The 18365-nt window shown below is 38.5% G+C and overlaps 2 protein-coding genes across 2 annotated transcripts; both read left to right on the top strand.

Moving 5' to 3' along the window:
• The first annotated feature begins 8636 nt into the window (after positions 1 to 8636).
• On the top strand, positions 8637 to 9569 carry LOC143402272 (olfactory receptor 2A7). Its single transcript, XM_076859667.1, has one exon. It carries the CDS (start codon positions 8637 to 8639, stop codon positions 9567 to 9569), a length of 933 nt encoding a protein of 310 aa, XP_076715782.1.
• A 7156-nt stretch (positions 9570 to 16725) lies between these two features.
• LOC143402264 (olfactory receptor 2A1/2A42-like) lies at positions 16726 to 17667 on the top strand. Its single transcript, XM_076859658.1, has one exon. It carries the CDS (start codon positions 16726 to 16728, stop codon positions 17665 to 17667), a length of 942 nt encoding a protein of 313 aa, XP_076715773.1.
• The last annotated feature ends 698 nt before the right edge of the window (positions 17668 to 18365 follow it).

Here is an 18365-nt window from a genome sequence, read left to right as displayed (position 1 = left end):
GGACAGGATGACGAATGTGAAGGGCTTTCCTCTCAAACTTGTCATTTGCTGAAGCAAAATCTCGGGAAATTTTCCCAATAGAAGTTTGACAGAAAAATGATATTTGTTCAAACAGACTTTGAAATTTGGCTTCTCTTTCGCGTGAATCCACTGTATACAATCTAAATCATTTTATTTCTTCTACTTGCTTAGGGTTTAGTTTGATTTTCTAGAAGGTCTGGAAATAGGATAAAATTATAGTGAAATATTATTATAATTTGTCTATCCTCTATCCTCCCTACCCTTCCCCACTGAAAACTCTCTAAGCATATGAACTTGGTTTCCGGATTAAATTCCAATGTTGACAGTCAATCCTGTTTGGAGAGTAAAATACTATTTTTCCCCGATATTTGCTCAATTTCTTGGCATTTTATTATAAATTAGTCATTTTGAAAGAAAGCCAGATTAAACCAAAAGCAAGCAGAAGAAATAAAATAACATATTATTGGAATGAATATAAATTAAATTGAAAATTATAAAACAAAAATGAAAGTAAACTTGGTTTCTTGAAAAAAGCAACAAAATTGACAAACTTTTGCTAGACTGCCCAGCAGAAAAAAATAAAAAAGGCTAAAAATGACTAAAATCAGAGTTGAAAAGGAACATTGTTGGCAGCCTTATAAATACAAAATGAATTGTCACAGTATGCCAACAATTAAAAACTTACATCAAAGGACAAATTCCTAGAAAGACACAATCTATCAAATCACCCCAAAAATTATAGGCAATCTGAATAGATTTATAAGAAGTGAAGAAGTTATGTTAGTAATTTGAAAACTTACCAAATAAAGCCATGGACCATGCTGCCATAGCAATTAATTTTACTAAATTTTAACAAAAAGGATTAATACAATTTCTTCACAAAAATCTTACAAAACATAGAAAACAGAACATTTCCCAATGTATTCTATGATGTCCATACCACTAATAGCAAAGACATTGTTGAAAAAGAAAACCACAGACTGATATCCTTGTGCACAAAAATTTGACACTCCTCAACAAATACCAGAAACCAAATCCAACAAACATGAAAAGACTCAAAGACCATGAGACCAAGTGAGATGTATTGCAGGAAGGCAGGGTTATTTAAACATTCAAAACTTAACCAATGTAATATATCATGTTAATTAGGTAAAAGAAAAAACATGATCCCTCATCACCCGTAATCAAAACATTTGACAATTCTAACACCTTTTCATGATAAATACACACACACACACACACACACACACACACACACACTCACAAACTAGAAACCTAAGGTCATGTCTTTAATCAGATAAAGGAAAGATGAGAAAACTATAGCTCAAATCATAATTTATTGGGAAAGACTGAATGCTTCCCCAGAAGATAAAAGAACAAGATAAAGAATGTCCTGTCTTGCTGCTTCCCTTTAGCATTGTACTGGAAGCTCAAGTCAAGGAAATGAAGCTAGAAAAATAATAAAAGGTAACCAGTTTAGAAATGAATAAGAAAAACTTCACTTTCAGGCAAAATCACACTATAGTGTCTAATAACGTCAGTTTAAACTATCCAATTTAGAAAGGTTGGGGGCTAAAAGTTCTATACACAAAAATTAGTGGTAGTTCTGCAGAGAACTGAGTTGAGCTAGAGGCAGCTGACTTTCCAAGTGTGTGAGTCATGAAATAAAGCAACAGGCCAAAATGAAAGCAAAACCCAGTCTGCAATCATTAACTGTGACATACAAGCAAGAGATTAAACCAGACTAAGGTCCACACCATTCCATTTATTTCCGGAGGTGCCCAGGGCAAAGGTCACCTTGACCAATGCAGACTTATAGATTCATCTCCTTGCTGAAGGAGATGAGACAAAAAGCCCAAACTGGTGGTCCACAAAGGGAAGAAGAGAGGGAGAGAAAGAAGCCCTAGCAGTGGGAATGCTGGATATTGAGTCAGAGGGGAGAAGACGGGTCTTCAACGTGTCCTTCTCTTCCCATAAGAAGATCTAGGCAGAGGAACACGAGGCCTCTCCCCAGATAGAGAGACTGAACACGGACATTAGTGAGGGAAGGACAGCTTTCCCATGGTGAGGCCTGCCAGAGAGACCCTTCGTAATTGCCTGTGGTTGAGCTGAGAGATCACACAGGACTGTGACCAGGAGCCAGACCCCTCAACTAGATGTATTTTTCAGGGCTGAATCAGAAACAGGCTACTCCATCACAAATATGAGTGGGTCAGGTGATGAAGTCATATGGAGAACCAGGTAATTAGTCTGAGGCAACGATGGCTCATAGAGGAGACACAGGTACCTTGGCACCCAAGCCAGGGCATGTGTTCCTTAAGGAATCTGGTTGACAGGGCTACCAATGTGGCCTTCCATGGCAGGGCCATCTGGCCTAGGGTTTTTAGTGCAATTCAAGGAATTTTGTTTGGTTCTTGGTTTCATAGGGACTTCCTGAGGGAATCCGTCTTGTTCATCTGTGACATCAGGTTGTCAACCACAAGCTTGTATTTTATGGTATAAAATAGCATGGCCCTTGGTGTAGCTGTCAGCACACTGAGAGGAGAGAGAGAGAGAGAGAGAGAGAGAGAGAGAGAGAGAGAGAGATTGCATAATGTAGAGATGATAACAGAATCACTCCCAAAAACTTCATGCCATGTAGCATCAGGTGAGGGAGAATTTTTATACAAAATTATTTTATGCAATTTAAACATAGAGGTACATTATGTTCAGGAATGGGTTTATAAAAATCATGAACTTTTAAAAATCCTAATTTAAAAAAAAAAATGGTTTGACATGACCTCCCATTCCTACTGTTTATTTGTATTTTCAGAAAGAGGCTGAAAGAGATGGAAGGTCCTGGCATGGCCTCCCACAAAGTCAAAGTGTCACTAACTGAAAGAAGGGCCCACTGAAGGAAGGGGGTGGATGGCCTACCATATTAGAACACAAGTGAGAAGCGCCCTTTCAGGTAATGACTACATTGATCCCAGACTGAGATGTGTCATCCAGGACAGAGTTACTTGGTCCATCGCATCAGTGGCTTAAGTGGGTCCCTTAAATTTTTTACATTAAAATGTCCAGTCACGTTTGCAGGTCAGCCCCAACTCTGTCCACAATGAGATGATTCCCCACCTCTATGTTAATCCGCAGCAGGTACCATCCAATGGGAGAAAATGGAAATGGGGCAGCGGGCACATTCCCCTTTGGGTCATCTTAAAGTATTTAAATAAATGAATATACATTCCATGGTCCCGTGCATAAGAAAACTTAATAATGTGAGTTTCCAGGTTGGATTGATGTCAGCAAATGTTGGGACAACACCCTCCAGTGTTTGTTCCCTCATAGAAACATCAATTTGAGCAACAATCCATGCACAAAATCATCTTCCCAGAAGATAAGAAAATCAAAGGAGCGATTACAGTGACTGAGCATAGCAAAGAAATAAGAAAAGATGTTTTAACGAGAGTAGCAAGAATCATTTCACATTACCTGCCTCATTCTACCCCAACCCCAGGCAGCACAGTGCGGAGAGAGTTGTTTCCATGATCTTTAGGTAGATAGTTTTTTTTTTGTTTTTTGGGTTTTTTTTTTTTGAGGCAGGATGCTAAAAGCACTAGTCATAAATGAAGCAATTTATAAGCTGAGAATCAATAAAATTAAGAATTTCTGTTCATCAAAAGAAAGAAGCTTGCCACAATCTTGGAGAAGATATCATCAGTGTTTACACCCAACAGAAAGACAACATTCAGACTCTAGACAGAAGTTCTACAAGTCACTAAGAGGGGAGAAAAACACTCAAAAACTGGGCAAAAGACTTGAAAAGGAACTTTATGCAAAAGATGTTGCAAAAGTTAATAAGCATATGATAGTGTACTCAGTAAAATTAGTCATCAATAAAACACATAAAATTCCAAAGAAACATCACAATGGCTAAAAGTATAAAATTAATAATATCAAGTGCTGGTAGAAGTTTAACATTTTACAACCACATTGGAAAGCTGTTTGCAATATTAACTAAAAACAAACATACACTTCTTATGATTCAGCATGCTATTCTTTGATATTATACTTACTGAAAACACATAAGAATAAGCATGAAGCTTTAGTCACAGTAACCCCAAACCTAAAATAACCCAAAAGTCCACAAACAATAGATTAACAAAATTGAGAAACAACCATATTCAATATTGTACATCACAAAAAGAACAAATTCATGCTACTGATTCATGCTACAGTATGGATGAATCTCAGAAACATGGCATTCGGTTTAAGAAGCCCAGGCACAAAATTTTATATTCTATATTAATTCACTCATATGAGGTTCAAAACAGACAAAACCAATCTGCTGTCATAGATATCGGACCAACAGGTAACAGGGTAAGAAAGTAATTTCTGTCAGTAAGTTGGGAGTGAAGGGTTGAGGGGGACACAAAGGAACTTTCTGTTGTGGTAGAAATGTTCTATACCTTCAACATGATGGTGGTTGCCCAGGTGTATTAACATATAAAAATTCATTCACGGGACTATAATATAGCTCTTTCACTTGGGCTATTTGACCAGTAGGCTGCATGAATCCTGGTAGATAGAGATATTACATGGAGTACGACTCTTAGGACAAGCCACTGTGATTCTGCATCAAGACCTCTCCAAACACCTCTCCAAATACACCTTTCTTTCAATACAACCTCGCTTATACTACTGAGACTCAGTGGAGACTGGTGAAAAGACCAAGGAACCCTAAATTGCATACCTTGGGCTGAATTGCTACCAAACCCACCAAGTCATAGGGTTGAGTGGTCACAGCACACAATCATCCTATAAAAGATGAAGTGTATCTTAGGGCACAGCAAGTAAGGAGACAGAAGTAAGATGAAGACTCGGCTGACCCAGATTCCCATGTCACCTGTCTCACTGATGTCTCCCTCAGATCATATAGTCTTTAAGGGTCTCCCTACAAACAGCTGGCAATTTAATTAAAAAAAAATCAGGCCCGGTGCAAGAATGATTGGCATAAATTTATTAATGTGATATATTGACCTTGTATTTATATACAATCCTTTGGGTGGTCCTGAGGGCAAACCCTCAATCCCTGTAATTATCATTTAGGGAAAGAAAACTCTCTTGAAGTGGGAATATGCAAGAAATCTTGGAAATTGTCAAATGGTTTGACTGGTAGGTCCTGAGCCTACCAGAGAGCAAAATTGCACCATTGCAGGAATGGAGGTAGGAGGCAGAGACGTGATGGGGAGCACAATGTATAACATTCTGTATCTCACTTTATTGCCAACCAGACATGCTCTTGCAGAGAGGTTTAAACCATCAAGCACAGGGTGATTCAGTCAGTAGATGTCAGCTAGCCTCTGCTCTTTGCCGCACCTGTGATTGCACAATGAGCAACAAATGCAGTATCGATGGCCACAGAGGTGGACACTTTGCAAAGAGACCAATAATGTAGGCTGCCCCTCAGTAAGGCTGCTTGGCACTGACTCACTACTCTGTTGCATGTCTGACCTTTCAGTAGCAGAGACCAATATGGGACCTTTCTCTGAGGAGACCAATAAGTTCGTTGGTGGCGTGCTAATTATGTCAGATTCCTTGCACCTTGTCTGTATAGGGCAATAATTCATCATGATTGCAAATAATATATATTCAGTGTAGGGGATTTCCCTTTCTGTCTGTAGTACTCTGACCATTACCTCTATTGAGGCTTATCAGATCATCTGATTTACTGATAGGTTTATGGCATGACTTCACATATGGTTCAATAGACCATGACAGTGAAAGATGATAAACACATGACCAAGTAATTCATAGGTTCCAACATGTTCTGTATTTCTCAAAAATTGTGACCTGATATAAATTGTGAGCTTTAAGGCAACACCCTGGAGAAGTGGGATGTTATCTTCCACATATACACTGTGATAATAATGTAAGCATTATCTTTCACTGTGCTAAGTGTAAGGTACACCAGTGTGACTGTAGAACCCAGATTCATTCCCATCCACAAGGATTGAAAGAACAGGAGCTGGCCTTCTGCTTTCACAGATCCCCTCCTTCCCATGAGGGCAGGACCATATTATCAAAGATGGAGAATGTCAAAAAGTAAAGTTTACTTTATCCTTGTGCCTCCTCCATTCTTCCTCCAGGCAGATCAACAATACTTACAGCTTCCAATCCCTAAAACAACTGCCCACACATCTCCATGTGTGCCCAAGGGTGAAAGGTCTGAGTTTCCATCTAAGATGGTCTGATGAGTAAGATCTTGGAATTCAAGTTTGTTCTCCAACTAGCTTCAGAATAGTTGGGAAACCAGACCACACTAAAAGAAATGTGGTTTCAGGAATTCATGTCAAGATTTTATTTCACTGTTAAACAATAACCAGGCATGGATCTTTTCATCTCCAGAGCACCCCTTGAATGTCAGGGTCCTGGAAGAACATAAAAATCCATAAACTATCACACATTCACATATTTGGGTAGCTATAATAGTGATGTGGTCCCACAGTATGACTTTATATATGCATATTCTTTTATTTATGATGACATTACCTGTTCTTGGCTTAAAATGTAAGGATCTTGCTATCTCCATGGCTTTCTCAGAGACAGAAATAGATGAGACCCAATCCTCTGAGGCTGGAGTATAACAGGGGTTGGGTTCTTCATGTCTCTGTAGGAATCATGAGGGTGAAAGTAAGACCTATTTTCCCAATCACTATACAAAGCTCTCATGACAGTTGGGAAGGTGCTCCTTAGAGACGATAAATTCATAAAACCTTTCCTTCCAAAAGGTAACTTGAAGAGCCAAGATCCTTCCTGGGCTGTTCGCAAACAGCGAGTACAGCAGGAAATCCAGCCACATTGTAGAAATGTTTGCCTTTTCTGCATGACTATTTATTGGAGTGCCTATACCATAACCATCTCTAGACACCCAGAGTTCCTACTTATCCTTGTGAGTTCCAATCAACATAATTTAATGTTATTTTCGTTTGCTATTTGCTTTTACTATCACACTTTATTATTGTGCAAAAGTATAATTCTGATCAAATTCTGCTCATTGGTTTTTAGATAATTTGAGTAAAATATATTAAATGTTACCAATATATTATATATCAGCATGTTAATAGATTATTAAAATTTATATCATAACGGTTATTTCTGATTGATAGCTATTTTTAAAGTGAAGAAATATATATGGAAAAATGATTTCCTGGTAAAAGTTTAATATTAACAAACAACATAGATTTGCACTTTATTTTTACAATAATTCATTTAAAAGTGTCATAAACAGAGAAGCAAGACAAATAAATAAGTGTACAAATGGTGATTGTTTATTATACCCAATCTTATAATGCCATGGAATCTGAGCAATAAATAGGAGCTCAGAGTTTAACTCATCAATAGCTCTACCTAAGAACAGGATAAGGTCAACAATAGGAAATTAATAAATTCCCAAATGATGTTTTATTTCTACCAGCTTGAGCATGCCATTTACTGTTGGAATGGTAACAGGAGAGGTCCAAAATATAAATGAGTTAATTTTTTATGACATTTCATAGTGTCAGATTTATAATTTTATGACCATTAAATTAAGGATTACTGCCAATTCCCGCTATCTCTCAGACAAGTTGATATTACATAAAAGATGAGAATAAAATTGAAGAAAGAAGGGCAATACCATGTTTATATTTACAATTTTACTATGGAATCATAGACAACCTCAAAAGATTTAGACACCCTTTCTGCATCATTACTCAGGAGGAAAAAAAAATAAGCTATTGCCTCAGGCAATATTTCTCATAGAAGATGAACTATTGCCTATCCTGACCTGCAGAGACAGTGCCTAAAACAGCATTCTAGAGCTTTTAACAATAGGACTCAGAAGCCAACAATGTTTATCTCCTGATTTCACATCTAGATAAAAAGACATGGTCCAAAGCTGTTCAGTCCTTCACATAAATGCCCATCTAAATGTTAATTGTAAAAAACTAAATAACAAAAATAAGACTTGATGCTGAAACCAGCCTTTATACTTAAACAATGGGAAGTTTTATGAGATCTTTGGTGTGGATGTGACAATTGATACAGGAGTGGAAAGTGCATGTGGACACACAGGCAAGAGGCCAACGGCTAATGGTGCATTTGCCCAGACCTGTATCCAACCTTGGCATTCTCTGCCCTTCGTGAGACTTTCCAACCTGAGATTAAACGTAATAAGGTCTATCAGCTAAGGTGCATTGTTTCTGAAAAAAAAAAAAGAAATAAAGAAAGACAAACGGAGAATAATTCTGTACAGTGTATGCAAGAAAAGTAGAGTTTACTTGAAGAATATGGAGCAACTCAATTGAATCAAAAAAACTCATATATTAGACTAATAAGACAGGATAATAAGCTTATTTTTGAAATTTCAGCCTTGTCTTCATTAAAAATATTAACATAAAAACATATGTATATGTGTGTATTATTTACTTTTAAATTTTCTTTAGGGTTACCAAATAAAGTCTTTAAGCGTTCACTTAAAAACAAAAATGCACTGAAGCTGCCTCTGGATATTTTGCTACCCCACAAAAGTGTATCTGTATTTAATTTCTTCTCTTAAAAGATGATTTTAATTCAGTTTCCTCTGCCACAGGGATATGAGAAACAATATGACATCTGTCACAGAATTCTTCCTCCTTGGATTTCCACTTGGCCCAAAGATGCAGGTGCTTTTCTTCGGGCTCTTCTCCCTCTTCTATGCCTTCACTCTGCTGGGGAATGGAGCCATCCTGGCTCTCAGCTGCCTGGACCCCAGACTGCACACCCCCATGTACTTCTTCCTCTCCCACCTGGCCATAGTGGACATCGCCTATGCCTGCAACACAGTGCCCCAGATGCTGCTGAACCTCTTGGACCCAGCCATGCCCATCTCCTTTGGGGGCTGCATGACCCAGACCTTTCTCTTTTTGACTTTTGCTATTACAGAATGTCTCCTCCTGGTGATGATGTCCTATGATAGGTATGTGGCCATCTGCCAACCCCTTCGATATTCTGCCATCATGAGCTGGAGAGTCTGCATCACCCTGGCAGTCACTTCCTGGACCATTGGAGTTCTCCTGTCCCTGATTCATCTAGTGTTACTCCTACCATTGCCCTTCTGTATGTCCCAAAAAATCAATCACTTTTTCTGTGAAATCATGGCTGTTCTCAAACTTGCCTGTGCAGATACCCATATCAATGAGAACATGGTCTTGGCTGGAGCAGTATCTGTGCTGGTGGGGCCATTCTCCTCAGTTGTAGTATCATACGTGTGCATCCTCTGTGCCATCCTAAGAATCCAGTCAGGGGAGGGTCAAAGAAAAGCCTTCTCCACCTGCTCCTCTCACCTCTGTGTGGTTGGACTCTTTTATGGTACAGCCATTATCACATATGTTGGACCCAGTTATGAGAACCCCAAAGAGCAGAAGAAATATCTCCTGCTGTTTCACAGCCTTTTCAATCCCATGCTCAACCCCCTGATTTACAGTCTCAGAAACTCAGAAGTGAAGAATTCTTTGAAGAGAGTGCTGGGAATAGGGATAACTCTGTGAAAGGATTACAGCTTCATGGTTGACATGACTGAGGAACTTATCATTCCGAGAGGCTCCTAAGCATTCAGAGCATGAAAATTACCTTAGCACTAAGTGAAAACCAGGCTGTCTTCTGTCTTACATTGGTTGATTGATTCAATTCAACTGAGGTGGAATGAATTCTAGAAATCATGTCTTCAGATATTATCAATAGAAAATCATGCCGCAACTAGTCTCTACCAGGGCCAGGATTTGGAAACCATGATTCCAGAACAATGCCCATTACCATATCCTCATCAAACTACAGTCCAACTCCCTGTCTCCAAAGTGTTTTCCTCAAAACACTGTCTCCTCCAGAGGACATTCAACTCTTCTGTGGCCAAATGAATTTATGAAGAATGAAATTATGGTGTTTACCAGTAAATAGATAGAAGTGGGGAATAACATGCTAAGTGAAATAAACCAGTCCCCAAAACCAAAGGTCAAAAGTTCTTTCTGATATGTGGATGCTAAAACATAACAAGGGAGTGTTGGGAGGGGAAGTATAGAAGTTCATTGGATTAGTCAAAGAGGAATGAAGGGCCGGGAGAGGAGATGGGAACAGTCAAGACGGTAGAACGAATTGGACGTAACTTTCCTATACTCCTATATGAATATGTGGCCAGTGTAACTCCACATCATGTTCAACCACAAGAATAAGATCAAATTGTAATGGGTTTTATCCCATGTAATTATAATATGTCAAAATACATACCATCATGGATATCTAAAAACAACAAATAAATAAATAAGTAAATTTTTAAAAAAGAAAGACTTCATACCGGATGCCTCCCTTTAGGCCTCAATCTCAATTAGTATAGTGAAAATTAAAACTTCATTTCATCAAGTATAATCCTGTTCCAGCTTTCAACCACTGCTTTCCAAACTTATCTGATCACATGAAATTTTTTTCATGTGTTTATTAACAGTTTTCTGGAACAAGAGATTTGACTGACTCATTGTGAATACCTCTTGAAAATGTCCTCTAAGGCAAATGTTTCTTTTTTTTTTTTTTCTCTGCAGGATGAATCTCTACAGAGGATGAAAGTCTGAGCACAGTATCCCTGATCAGCCTGTGAGAATCTGTGCTCTGTTTGGTTACAGAAAGTGAAGGTTACTGTAGGGAGCAGTGATGTGGATCAAGGTATCTGATTGCTTCATGATTGTGGTGCGCTTGCGCTGGGATCTCCCTGTACAAAAGTATGGGTTAACATTGCCCAGTTGCTATGGCGATGCTGCCCTGTGGTCACTCTGTGCAAAAGCTCCGAGATATCAGTTTTTAGCTTTGAAATTCAGATACTGGCTCCCAGAGATAGAGGATTCTGAGCATAGCGAGATAACTATAATATCTCATCAGCACTGTGAACTTCCAGTCTGCCTGCTTTGCAGAAACTTTCCCACAAATAATCTTTTAATGATAAAACCTATATAATAAAGTGCTGAGCTAGCTCTGGGTCATTGCATTGCCATCCAGATGTCATGTCCCACCTGGTCTCAACTTTCTCTGTTTGTCCTTTCTAATCCCCCATTGCCCCTTGCAGGATTCTGAATTAGCCGTGCAGGTCACGGCAGGTCCCTATGGGTACTTTTCAATGACAGATTTTTTTGGAGATAATGACTTCAGTCATCCCCTTCATCACAAATCAGTATGCCCTGATGATTTTGCATACATTTTTCTGTGTGTGTGTGCTCACTGCATAAAATCAGTATAATTTGGGTATGTCAGAGTTTTAAAATCAAACTAATTTTCTCATAAAAACTTGGAAAGATTTCAAAACCCACTACTTACACAGTTAAAGGCTGTATCAGAATGCTGTGCTTTCAGAAACACAGAAAACATGCAATTTTAAAATGAGGCATTTTCCTAGGCTTAAATTTAGCATTATAAACATTAACAGTTAATTTTTTGTCATGTTCAATATTTTTACTTTTATACCCTAAAATAACTTTTAATAACTGATGGCCATATGATATTAACTTTAAAACTATGCCCTAAAATGACTATTTTCGTAATTTTTTTTTAGTTTTCTACTACAATTTTTTCTTTTATTTTAGTGTCCTGACTTCTACCTTTTCAGTAGGTCCCCTGGAGCATGAAGAGATACTGAAATATTCCAATACTTACAAATGGTCTACCATTTCCTAAGACTTTCATATGATCAGGAGCCATATTTCATTGTCCTTAAAAGTTTTCTCACAGTGAATGTGTAGTGTTGGAACACAGGCTGTGACTCTCTAAATGGTACGATTGGTGCAGACTTTGAAAATAGTACTTGTATCTTATGTCCAATAATATAAAAAATGTGAAATATGAATGCGTATGACATCTCCAGTAGGAAATCTTCTCAATCAAGAAAAAAGCAGAAAGCGTCTATGGAAGCTACCAGGGAGAGGATACTCTCCTATCTTTCCCTGAGGCACTGAAATCAGAACTTCCCCAACTCAGAACAGAGATTAGATCATACTTCCCATGGATGACCTGTATTGGTGGTTTGTGCCCTAGCAGACTCTACCTTCAGGCAGGCCCTAATGAGCCCTACTGGGACTCCTTACCCCTCCATGGACTCCTCGCTGTCTCATGCCTCCCTAACCTGTTCTCCCCGGCGTCTCTACACCTTGGATTCTGGAGACTGAGATTCATGAGATTCAAACCATGTCAAGTATTCTGGGGCCTGTAATGAGAGCTGTTGCCTCAGAGGTGTGCTCTGTGCCTTTCTCTGCTTCCTAATTATGTGTCCTGCTGGGGATGAAAATAGAAACAGAAAAAGACAATTGCTTTGTCTCTTCTTCCCAGCAGACATAGGCATGCTCAAAGTCTCGTGACCTGGCCCCCCAGAGCTGCTAAGTAGGCTGAGCCCATCAGAGGAAAAAAACCTCCTTTTCTGAGGATTCTGCTGCATTTCAATCAAGAACAGGGGAGGGTTCAGCAGCAACCACAGAAGCTCTGAGAAACAGGGACCCTGTTCCAACCTCCACCTGATCCTCCTTCTGAGGTTCTTGAGCCCAAATGTGAGAGTGAACCAGTTGCCTTATTTTGTTTTACCTTAAATTCTGCTTAGACATGATTTAGCATCTAGTCTTTGGTTGACTATCATTCCCTTTGGTTGACTATCACTATTACTCTTTTACTCTATCACTATTATTCTTTAAGTATCACAACAGACCTAAATTATCTCAATTAACACTAGAGATGTTCATCATTCACTTTCTATATTAATAGCACTAAGAAGTACACATTTCATGGATAAAGTATGTAAAGGTATTTTTTATTTACAAGTTTTTTTTCATTGGTGGAGAAATATCTACAAGATAGAGAAGTATGTGGGAATGATGACACTAAAAAGTAAGAAATTTCTGCTGTGGATTTAGATGAAATATATGCGATGACTTTCTTAGTCAAAGGAAATTGTAGTCAGGCATACTAAACAGTAGTGCTTCATTTCAGCACAATTATTATATAGGGTTCATTTATAAACTATACATTTAATTCTTGTCAGCACAGACACAATGCATGCTAAATTTAGGGGGAAAAAACACTTATTGCAATGGAACATGAAGCCCACTGGACACTATAGCTATGTCTTGTACACACCTTACACAGCATTAAGGACAGTATCAGATATCTAGAATTTGCTCAGGAAATCAGTGTACAATATAGATTTTCAGTAGCCTGGAGTATAGTCTTTGTGTTGGGAATGAAGAGAGTACAGAAAATGGACTGAGGTATCAGGTGGCCATGTAGGAAAGTGAGCAAAGTTGGAGACAGTCAGTAAGACTTTAATAATACTTTTCTTTTTAGAGGACTTTCATGTTTACTGCCTACCTTTATGTTAATCTCTTCTCCTCCTGAAGCACATCTTCACAATACAGTCTTCATAGGCACAGAAGCACCCATTTGTTATACTTTGTGCTCCTGAGTGCTGATGATACAGGAAGCACTTGGTCTGACCATCATTGTCCATTTTAATAGATTGACAATTACATTAAATGGACCCTCAGTTCTTCCTGGTCCAAAATAGTACTTTCCCCAGAAAAAAAATCCCTTATCCTAGCCCATACCCTGTAAGAAAACTTAACAAAATCTCAGCTTATAAGTATGTAAGCTAGAACTTGGTTTTTAGTTATCCCTTGTCACTTACAAGTAAACAGCCCTAGGGGTCAACTGAGCCATATATTAGCAATAGGTGACTATTTTAGGGATTCTGCTTCACTCATGTCTACTACTGTAGAAAAAAACCATCCAGTTCACTGGACTTTTGAGATTTACTTTTCAAAATACAGGGTCCATCAAGTTGTGATGCTTTGTTTATAAATAAAGCAGTGGTTTCTTTCTCATATATTTACTTAAAGAACTTCAGAGTGGCCTGATCACTTATTAACTGAATAACACTCAGCCATTTTTTAATTCTGAAGTTATATGTATATAAATTAATACATCAGGATGCTTGAAATTCACATTTAGAACTGGAACATATTTCAAAGTGGAAATGCCTCCTTCTTTCCCTCCAGGCTTTCAAAATGTAGTATGTTTGGTTTTCATTTGATTGCTAACTAATAGATACCAAGTAAAATAAGAAAAAAATAAATAAGAAAGAAATGTATTCTAAATTCTCATGTTCAAAGTTTTGTGAAACCTATAGTTATCCTTATTCTGCTTTGAAAATTAATCATAGTTCAATACAGATCACCAAGAATGAATTTCTTCTTGAACTTCCCCTAATTATAGTAGACTATATTTTAAAAGAAACCAGGTCTCATGTAGCACCAATTCTTCATTGTTTATTCAGTTTTTACTTTGATTTATTCATTTGTCATTCAACAAATGTATACTAATTTCCAGGAATATGAAATAAACTTACTTCACTACATTAAAAGGAACCAAAATTTAAAAAAAACATAACTGTGCTGGAAGATACTAATATATTCTGACATTTTCACCTGTCTTTCAGTTTGGCTATCAAAAAATTGTGAATTGTACTGGATTCCCCCCACCCCTATCTAATATTGTTTTAAGAGACATAAAGGAAAACCGGGAAAGAAAATTACTGCTTTATAATCAACTGGATTGAAGTGTATCTTCCACAGCCAAATTTTTTCCTAAGCTCCATGTATTTATAAATGTGGAAAATTTGTCAGCCACAGACATTGTTAATATTAACCTAACATCAAATCAACCTCAGTCATGTGTGGATATTTTTAAATATATTATTTTTATTCATTTTGTATGAGGTTTTTTATCAATGGTGCTTATAAGGAAAAAAAGAGAAAGAAAAAAGCATGTCACCTGTTGCTAAAAGAAGCAACCTATTTCTTTCCCCAGGTCTTGCTTAAACAGGTTACTTTGCCCATAATTTGCTTCCTAGTTTTTAGATCCAGCTTTGGAAACTCTATTCAGAAACTGTCATGCTCCCCAAAAGTATGATGGGACAATGCTTCAAGCAGAATATCTAAAGCTTCATTGATTTAAAATCAATAATGAAAAAGGAGAGAAGAAATTTTCCAAGTAACACATTACTTGTTGGTAGAAAAATATATGACTAGAAAAATGAATTATTGCCTAATGGCAGATTGGAGAGCATGAATCAGAGTAAGAAGAACTTTTCAGAGATCCTACTTAGTAGAGCTATTGATTGCTGATCACCCAAACACCCATGTGGACTTTCAACCACCAGGTGGCTAGGACAGCTGGAGTGGACTTTTGCAGACCCCCAAACTCTCCAGTCACATGTTTCCTGATTCTGTCTTGCCTTCCATCTGTAGATGGTCAATCTCCTCGGCTATAGGTGGGTTTTACAGGTCTGTTTCTCAGAATACAATCCTGCCTTTCATATGCAAGTGCTTCTGGGAACACACTTGATGGCACCCTTGGTTAGATGATGCTTACAACAGGGACCAGCCAAAACCAGTGTCATTCCTCACACTAATCATGGAAAAGTGCTAAGTATCAAGTTATTTACCCTTGACAAACGTTTGCTGTATAAATCATGTTAAACTTCAACATGATTTACTGAAGCAAGTTTTATCCATAATCTAAGGTCAAAAAGCCAGATTCAGGGACATCCACAGGAACCTGCCAGGCCACTCTCCTAAGATCTTTCAGAGCTTATGGAAATACACACATTTACACCAGTGTACACTGAGGCCAGGCTTATGGTGCATGACTGCTTGATGAAACACAATTTGTCCCAAACTCTATGAGTTGCAAAAGAAAAATTCTTGTGGTGAATTAATAATTTTTTGAATACCCAATTCACCAGTTGCCAAGTTACCAAATGTTGCTTTCTTTCTATTTTTGAAGAAAATGATATTCATATATATATGAATATAATATATTAGTATTAAATATATAAACATTTATATAATATATTAGTGCATATGTTTATGGATAAATAAATATAGATACTTATATCATTGGACATACATGATCTATACATGCATACATGTATCATATCACTTTCTTCTTCTTCCTACTGCCTACCTGAAAGCATTCCACATTATACACATGCATCAAAACATCATAGTGTACACCAAAGACCCATACAACTATTATTTGTCAATCAAAAATAAAATTAATAACAAAAAGCCACTGTTTAATAATTTGTTTTGTGTGATGTCATATAATGCAATCTTTAGAATATAGTGATAATTTAAATACTTAAACTCAATCATGATTCCTATCAAAGTAATTATAATTATTTTCTTTTCTGGGACTATTCTTATTTTTAAAATTCTTACATAGCTGTCTCTACAGTATTTCTCCTACAAATATGCATATGTGAAGCTCTTAGACAATCTGTTTCATGGTGATGTTATTCGTATGGGTTTGCTAGTTCTTAATTGCATCAATGTCAAAGCCTCCAGGTAATTAATCCTTAGTTTCATATTTTTCTTCCAAACCTTGTATGCCAGATTAAAATACTAACTTATAGACAGACAATTATTTTTTTTTCAGACAGGTAACACTTTATTTGGTTATGTATTTGCTTATAATTGAATGGTTCTTAATAGCATTTACTAATAAATTTTCACACACCTAAAATCTATGAAATAATAAATAATTTGTTTCAATGTTTAAGACATTTTAATGTTTTAAAATGATCATGTCACCTAGCTATCTGACATTCTCTTTAATAGAGAAATGGAGGAAAATCAGACAATGGTCACAGAGTTCATCCTCCTGGGATTTTGTCTTGGCCAAAGGATTCATGTAATTCTTTTTGGAATTTTCTCCCTCTTCTATGCCTTCACTCTGCTGGGGAATGGGGCCATCCTGGCTCTCAGCTGCCTGGACCCCAGACTGCACACCCCCATGTACTTCTTCCTCTCCCACCTGGCCATAGTGGACATCGCCTATGCCTGCAACACAGTGCCCCGGATGCTGCTGAACCTCCTGGATCCCGCCATGCCCATCTCCTTCAGGTGCTGCATGACCCAGACCTTTCTCTTTTTGACTTTTGCTCACACAGAATGTCTTCTCCTGGTGATGATGTCCTATGATAGGTATGTGGCCATCTGCCTCCCCCTCCGGTATTCTGCCATCATGAGCTGGAGAGTCTGCATCACTCTGGTAGTGACTTCCTGGGCATGTGGCTCCCTCCTGGCCCTGGTCCACCTGGTCCTCATCCTGAGGCTGCCCTTCTGTGGGCCTCTCGAGGTCAACCACTTCTTCTGTGAGATCCTGTCTGTCCTCAAGCTGGCCTGTGCCGACACCAGGCTCAACCAAGTCGTCATCTTTGCAGCCTGCGTGTTTGTCCTGGTGGGGCCCCTGTGCTGGGTGCTGGTGTCCTACACGCGCATCCTGCTGGCCATCCTGAGGATCCAGTCAGGGGAGGGCCGCAGAAAGGCCTTCTCCACCTGCTCCTCCCACCTCTGTGTGGTGGGGCTCTTCTTTGGCAGCGCCATCGTCATGTACATGGCCCCCGAGTCCCGCCACCCTGAGGAGCAGCAGAAGATCCTCTCCCTGTTCTACAGCCTTTTCAACCCCATGCTGAACCCCCTGATCTACAGCCTGAGGAACGCAGAGGTCAGGGGTGCCCTGCAGAGGGCGCTGTACAAAGAAGGTCATTCCCAGCTGCTCTGATATTTGAATCACCAGCCTCAACAGTCCTCTGGAATCTTGGTGCATAATTAATGTCTACAAGAAGAAATTTTACTAATAGTTTCATATCTGTGTCTGAACAGGACCAGAGCCTGCCCTTCTTCTTCCTCTTGAGGAATAATTTTAGATGCTTTCATATCACTCAATGTAATTTTAGATGTGCTCATATCACTGGTTTTCCATGAGTTGAGGTTGGATCATATATGCTTTCATATTTCTCACTGAATTGAGTATCAAATGAATTTTAAAACTATTCATTCATTGTTAGGATCCCCCAAATTGAGCACATTCCATCAACCTCCTTAACCTAACTGTATGTATGTGCTAAGTGCATATGTCTTAATATTTAGAAGAGAAAACCAAAAAAGCTGCAGCCTATTGTGGTGACCCCAAACCCAACAGCACACACTTCCATTCTCCTGCAATTGTGCCTGTCATTGCAAGGACAGCTCAGGTCGGTCTATCTGCTCATGCTGCATGCCATTAAGAAACTCCATATGACAGTCACTGACTCTAGGTAGGGAGTGAACCTGTTGGCCGAGTGAAGACAGGACATCCAAACACGATGAGAGACAGGAGAGGGAAAGAAAAAGGCCTCCACACAGCGTAGGAACAGTGAGCATCATTCACAAACGTGGGGTCAGCATGTTCAGTAATAGGTAGTGAAGGGTAACACTGAG

Source organism: Callospermophilus lateralis, chromosome 1 (assembly GCF_048772815.1).
Source record: "Callospermophilus lateralis isolate mCalLat2 chromosome 1, mCalLat2.hap1, whole genome shotgun sequence".
In the NCBI taxonomy this organism is placed as follows: domain Eukaryota; kingdom Metazoa; phylum Chordata; class Mammalia; order Rodentia; family Sciuridae; genus Callospermophilus; species Callospermophilus lateralis.
This window is presented reverse-complemented; position numbering and strand designations above follow the sequence as displayed.

Excerpts from the sequence above, each read along its gene's own strand:
- LOC143402272 (XM_076859667.1), top strand. The coding sequence starts at position 8,637 with ATGAGAAACAATATGACATCTGTCACAGAATTCTTCCTCCTTGGATTT.
- LOC143402264 (XM_076859658.1), top strand. The coding sequence starts at position 16,726 with ATGGAGGAAAATCAGACAATGGTCACAGAGTTCATCCTCCTGGGATTT.